The 6752-nt window shown below is 33.0% G+C and overlaps 1 protein-coding gene across 1 annotated transcript in view; it reads left to right on the forward strand.

The window, feature by feature from the left end:
• The window catches only part of LOC145305586 (mannonate dehydratase-like), a 284200-nt gene extending 277702 nt beyond the window's left edge, over positions 1-6498 (forward strand). Inside the window, exons 9-19 of the mRNA XM_080147278.1 lie at positions 645-726; positions 2462-2517; positions 3178-3275; positions 3701-3735; positions 4181-4251; positions 4605-4655; positions 4879-4951; positions 5217-5295; positions 5694-5751; positions 6219-6260; positions 6377-6498. Of these exons, the coding sequence (XP_080003404.1) occupies positions 645-726; positions 2462-2517; positions 3178-3275; positions 3701-3735; positions 4181-4251; positions 4605-4655; positions 4879-4951; positions 5217-5295; positions 5694-5751; positions 6219-6260; positions 6377-6437 (706 nt within the window). The 3' untranslated portion in view covers positions 6438-6498. The remainder of the gene's footprint in view (positions 1-644; positions 727-2461; positions 2518-3177; positions 3276-3700; positions 3736-4180; positions 4252-4604; positions 4656-4878; positions 4952-5216; positions 5296-5693; positions 5752-6218; positions 6261-6376) is intronic.
• Positions 6499-6752: the final 254 nt, after the last annotated feature.

The raw sequence follows: 6752 nt of genomic DNA on the forward strand, positions 1-6752 counted from the left end.
TGGCCAGTCTGAAGATACTCTACAAAGATATACTCAACACAAATCACAAGCTCTCAAAATCACTTCAGGTTGTGTAGAATTCTCAATTTTATTAATGCTACTGAAGTAGTATATCATTCGTTTTGGCCAAATCTTTCCATTAGCGGTCCCCCTCGAAAGTGCCTAGTCGAGAACATAAACCCTACCTCCATCATTTTGAAATAACTTAAAATAAGAGGGGTAATTTTCTTTGTTTGTTAAGTACTTTAGGACAGGTTAGGCTAGGTTTAATTGGGCAGTTATAGCCTCTGCTGGGTTAGAAAAGGGAAAAGACAACCACTGCACTAGCTTTATTTATAATGAGTAGTGTAGCATAGATAGATCATTCTTATATAAATAAAACAGAATCTCTATGTGTGTGTGTGTGTGTCTGTCTGTACCGGAGGATCTCGCCAACCGCGGAACCGATATGATTATCTTTTACAAGGAGGTTACCATCACCCTCCCCAGAGAAATCGCCCTAAGAAAAATCCCTCCAAAAATTTTTTTCTTTACGTTTTCTTTTTTAAAACTACAATTGAAAGTGTAGGAGATCGATTTCTCCCCAACTTCAAGGGCCCTTAGAGGGCCTCTAGGGGCGTAGCCGCTAGTAAAATATATTGTAGTAAGATGACCTCAGAAGAAAAGGCGAGGCTAACCAGTGTAATAACAGCTGGGTTACATGGACAAAAGGCCTATTCTGTTCAGGTATAAAAGAATAGTTATTTATCGCATCGTATTATAAACAGCTTTCCGCAGATATAAAAATGTATAACTATAAAATTAAAACCAGTTTTGTTAGCCCTGAAATGGCGAAGGTACGGGCTAACTTAACTGGTTTTAATATAATGATTGATCACTTTTTTATTCGTAGAAAAATGGATATAATAATTTTTTGGTATACTGGAAAAGAAATTAAGAGCATCCCTATCAAACTTATTTACTGTAAGTATGCAGTGAGGGAGGGTGGTCTCTTTATAACACTAGTTTTCTAAGTGTTTTTCTTTTCCGTTGGCTTAACAACTTTGGAGACTTTTTTTCTTTTTTTGCCTGTGACGTCGGCATCTCGGGACTTAAAACCTGGTTTTAATCTTATAGTTGAACAATTTTATATCCGCAGAAAGCTGTTTATAATACGATGCGAGAAGTAACTATTGAAACTTTGTAATTATGAAGTTAATCATTTTGATCCTTAACCCTTACAGATCGGGCCCCAATTCCCACCTTAATAGATTGGGGGGGCTTCTATCGCGGCTCCTGTTACAGATAAAGACGTAAAATTTTTTTTCTGGTGGTTCATGTGTATTTTTAGAGAAAATTACTTTTTTCTAGTCATAGCGGTCAGACCGCTCCTTAGCCGCTTTTTAGCGGCCAGACGCTAAATTTTAAAACAGCTGTAAAGCAGCCAATTCTGCAGCTAGGATGGCCAAATTTTAGGACGAACTTTTATTTTTCACAACAAAAAAATTACTTTTTCTGATCAGCGCCGAAAAACGGCAAATAACGGAAACCGCCATTTCGGCGGTTACGGCGGTAAAACGGCGGTTGGCGGCGCCAATTAATATTTTTATCTGTTTATTGTTGCTTAAGGATTTACCAAAAAAATTTATAGGTCTCTAACTGTAATAGAAGCCACGATAATCATGATATATATCTGTAGTAAAAGCCGGACAAAAATCGGTCATAAAGTCGGTCAGGGAGCGGTCAAACGGTCATAACACCACTTTTCTCAGAAGGTCATCGATATCTAAGTATTCATCAAAAAAAATTTAGGTTTCTACCTTATACACAAAAGTCATAATGTAGAAATTAAGATTTATTTAGGTTTTTTTTTATAATTTTGGTGCTACCCAACCGACTTTGACCGGACACCACAACCGACACAGAACAGATATCCTAATAAAATCAACTCTTGCCGACGTATAATTACTAAACTTAAAAAGTCATGAAGTCACAGCTCTCCATCTTACCTACAAAAAAAATGAGATTGAAAAACTAAAGAGGGGGGGCTCTGGAGCCCCCCCCCCCCGCCCGATCTGTAAGGGTTAAGTAATGTGAATATTTTAAAAATTCTATGTAACAGAAAATAAGTTTGCATAGAATGACATTTGAAAGCATGAAATGCATGTTTTCACAGAATAGAATATTCTCTTTCTTTTTTTGTCATCCTTTGCAAAAAGTACAATTGACTACATTTTTAAAGCGAAACTTTTCTAAAATTAGGGTCGATCCGCCCGTCCGTCTGTCTGGAACGGATAGCTTTTTTCATTAATTTAGGCATGTTTGAATTCTCCTATCTATTTCAAACTTTGCGTGGTGATTCCTGTAGTAGTTAGAAAGCGTAGCAACTCTATAATCGTTACGAGAATGTCCGTATGTCCAGTTTTAAACATGTTTGATTTTTTAATGGTTGGATTATCCATATCTTGTTTTGATTTTGTAGGATCTGAGAGATGAGTTGAAACAGTGGGCAGGAGTTGATAAAGAAACACTCAGAAGGTAGCAAAGATTATAACCTTATTTTTTTTTAAAGCGAAGCTTTCTTATAATTAGGGTCTGCCCGTCTGCACGTCCGTAACCGGGTAGCTTTTTGCGTTGATTTAGCATGTTAGAAATGCCTATCGATTTCAAACTTTGCATGGTGATTTATGTACATAGTGGTTAGGTTCGATTAAGAAAGCGTAGCAACAATCATCACCAGAATATCCGTACGTCCATTTTATATATGTTGATTTTTAATTTTTTAACAACAATTGTTTTTGTGATATAATTATCCGATCGATCAGATTTTTGTTTTACTGATTCCTAGGACAACAAAGTACAATGTTTTAAGCTAAGAATCTCTATAATCAAATCCTAAAACTGTACGTGTGTTTTACATAGTTGGCCCATTGATTTTATTTTTATAATACTGATTAAAAGGACAACATAATGATATATAAAAGAAAAACTTGGGGGTGCTCTAGGCATTCCAAAAAAATTAATTTTTAATTAAATTAAATTAAATTAATTCAAAATTAATTTTTATTTTTTTACTCCTCCCCACCCCTCTAAATAAAAAGCTTGGGCGTCCTTAAATAGCTGTTAACGGAAGAGAAAACGCCGTAAATTCAGAGAAGCTACATTCTTCAAGATAACTGATAATTATTCTTTTTAAAGGAATCACTATAAATTTGTTGAGTCTATCTTACCTGTAGCTAAAGAAGCTGGTGTCCTGCTATCTGTACATCCGGATGATCCGCCACGGCCAATGCTTGGTACTTTTTTTTTTAAAAGCATAGCTACTCTATAGCTAATAAGTTATCATGTCTGTCCGTCTTTTCTTTTATCCACATTAGTCCATTGTAAATGAAGTGCTAGGAACAAAAAATTGGCAATAATGAGCATACGAATACAACGATTATATTCTATTTCTCTTTTTTTCTCGCATAATATATCAAGTTATGTTAAATGCTCTGTTTGGACGGACTCTTTGTTTACTCTTAATTAATACTAATATAAATTATAGAATCATTAAAAGAAAACGAAGTAGCGGGTTTTGTCGTATTTTCACAGTAGCTTTTCTTTAATTTCTAACCCTGTTGGGCAATCATTAACCTTTACCTAACCTAACCTATCAAAAGCTACTGTTAAAATACGACGAAACCAGCTAAATTGTTTTCTTTCCGTGTATTTTATTTAGGCCTGCCAAATGTTTTATCATCTTCTGAAGATTTCAGGAAATATTTTTTTTCTAAAAGAATGCTTCTAAATATTAAATAATTGAATTTAAGAAAAGATTAAAATTTTGAGTGACTTTTTGGCTAATTCTTTTATTATCATTCTCCTATACCTTTTGCCAAAAATGCTATTTGGCTACTATGGACGTAATCAACCTTGTATAATTATTTCTTGATGACAAAAATTAGTTCTATAATGTTTTCTGTGAGAAGTAATCAGGGACAATGGCCAATAAATTGATAAACATTCCTAAAAATGATACTCAAAATTAACCCTTCTGACATTTAGTGGTTGAGACGTTTGGACACTCAACTTAAATAAAGCAACCAATCAAAATTAAACTCAACGCATAAGAAAACGTTATTATTAAATTTTTGGGACTAGTGTAATAAACAGCCCATTGTCCCCTTTCTCTCTGCAAATAATAGAATATTTATATGGTAGTGAGTTATTTAATACTATACCTGATGAGTATAATGGTATGACTTTTTGTGTTGGATCTCTGGCTTCAAGGTATATTAGTTATCGCATCGTATTATAAACAGTTTTCCGTGGATATAAAAATGTACAATTGATTAAAACCAATTTTTAGCCCTGAGATGCCAGGTAAAAAAACCTTTTTTTTTTAAATCTTGTGATTGTACATTTTTATATTCGTTGAACTGTATTTAAGCAGTTTTGCAAAAAAAATTCTAACAAATTTGCTTAGACAGTGATATTCTGCTTATTCACTTCTGACATTAAGTAATGTTCTTTTGTCCTATCGTTTTAGAGCTTCGCTTTTATGGATGTTGTCGTCCTTTTTTTGATATTCCGATGGATTATCTGCAAAAACTTTCTTATTTTTTTTTATATATTTTAAATAGGTTTGAAAATGATGTTAATTCAATGGCAGAACAATTTTCTTCAAGAGTTAGGTAAAATTAATATAACTCATTTTTGTACAATTTTTTGAGACAGCGTAAAGTGGAACCAAAAAAATGACGTCATACAAATTTATACAAGCCTCTCATTGGTTATTTTATCGTATGACGTCATGTTTTTTGTGTCACTTTACGCTTTCTCCAATTTTTTTATTTTAACTAAAACTCGAACGCTATCCTGAAGTCAAAACTACACAAAAATACAATTTTAATTTAGATTTGTTCATGTACGAAACGTTATATTGGATGGTGAAGATCAAGATGGACTTATTGAGTCTGGACATTTAGAGGTATTAATGCTTTGTCAGGCGCATGACATTGCTATTTATTCTATGAAAATTTCAGTTCATGGAAAGAAAACGAGGTAGCGGGTTTCGTTGTTTTGCACATTAGCTTTTGATAGGTTAGTTTAGGTAAATTCACCCTCAGGGGCTAGAAATAGAAGAAAATCTACTGGGAAGATCCGACGAAACCTGCTACTTCGTTTCCCTTCCGTGATCCTTCTATTTTTATCGAATTAATTGTACTCAAAATTCAATAGGTAAAAACTTTAAGGGAAGAGCAGATTTGGTGAATGTAGTGAAGGAGGTGCTTTCTTCCAGAAAACAGAGAATTGAAAATGGAGAGAAAGGAGGTAAAATGTTACAATTGTAGAATTCCATTTTTTCATTATGAACCATACAGTTATTGTATTTCATAAAATAATTTATAAAATAACAATGAAAAAAAAAAAACAATATTGAATTGTGAAGTTACTTACCTCTCCAGAGCATTACAGCTCGAGACCTAGCCCATATGGAGAATTCTGCCCTACTAGGAGAGAGAATATTTTATTACAATTAAGACGGTCTTTTTTTTATTCGAGAAAAGATAAACCATCCTAAGTAATTATCTCAAAGATTTCAAGTACTTTAGACGGTTTAAATTGTGAGCGATTATTTTTTAACACCGCTTTTAACTTTGTCTGCAAGTCTGATTTTCTTTTTTCCATGTTTCAATTTTATTACAATAAAAATGTTTTCTTTTTCAAAGCAATGACAAGGCTACCATTCAGATCTGACCATGGTCATTTAATGAGACAAGATGCTAGGTAAAATAGAAATCTTATTTTATACAGTTTTTATACGAGTTCCATTAAAATGGAACGCCTGCCATACTCAATAAGGCCAGGGTGGTGCAATAATTGAGCTTCCACTAGAATTGCAAGTCAGCTTGAAATCTAGCATGCACTTTATTCAGCTGTGCGCGAAGCTTACCAAGTTTCTTACAACCAATCTCTCCGTGTGCATCTGAGTCCTAACTTCAGAGAATCAGGGCTACTACAACAACATTTAGTTTTATGGTAGTTTCAATTAGCACAACTAAGCCGAAATTATATGTATTACAATATACATATAATTAAATGTATAATCTTCAAATACTATGCAAAAGGCAGAACTCGTGAAAAAAAAATATTATTTGCCAACCTTTTATTATATTTCTTATCTAATATAAGAAATATAATAAATAAACATGTAGCTGTTAACTAGTAAAACATCAATGTTCTTTTTTTTCCAGGACTGGTGATTCATTTGCTCCTGGTCACAGTCTTATTGGCAGGTTAACAAACATATTTTATATTTCTGTAAAAATATTTCTAAAATAATAAAAATCTGAAAAAAATGTTTGAAATAAAATGCAATAATCATTACCTATCATAGAATGTAATAATTTAGAATGAGAGGATTGGCAGAGGTTAGAGGCATACAAGCTGCAATATTGTTGCTAGATCAGTAAATTTTTTAAAAAGAAATATGTATGTATTTGCCTTTGTAGAACAATAAATATTTTTATACATAAGACTTGAACATTCTTTAGTGATATTAAGCCATTTAGTGTTTTGGTTGAAGGTCAACTAACCTAAGAAGCTGTAATGTGAAACAAAATAAATTACAAAGTCATGATTACTTGATGCAACGTAAAATAATACAGTCGCGCGCTTAGCCAATTACCTCTTTGAAAGTACCCTTAGTTTTGAAACCAACGAATGAGAAAACATGTTTATAATGCTTTTGTATAATTTAGACCCGTCGTATGTCTATTCCTTTTTTT

The sequence above is a fragment of the Acartia tonsa genome, chromosome 2, assembly GCF_053477335.1.
Source record: "Acartia tonsa isolate MP-2025a chromosome 2, ASM5347733v1, whole genome shotgun sequence".
In the NCBI taxonomy this organism is placed as follows: Eukaryota; Metazoa; Arthropoda; class Copepoda; order Calanoida; family Acartiidae; genus Acartia; species Acartia tonsa.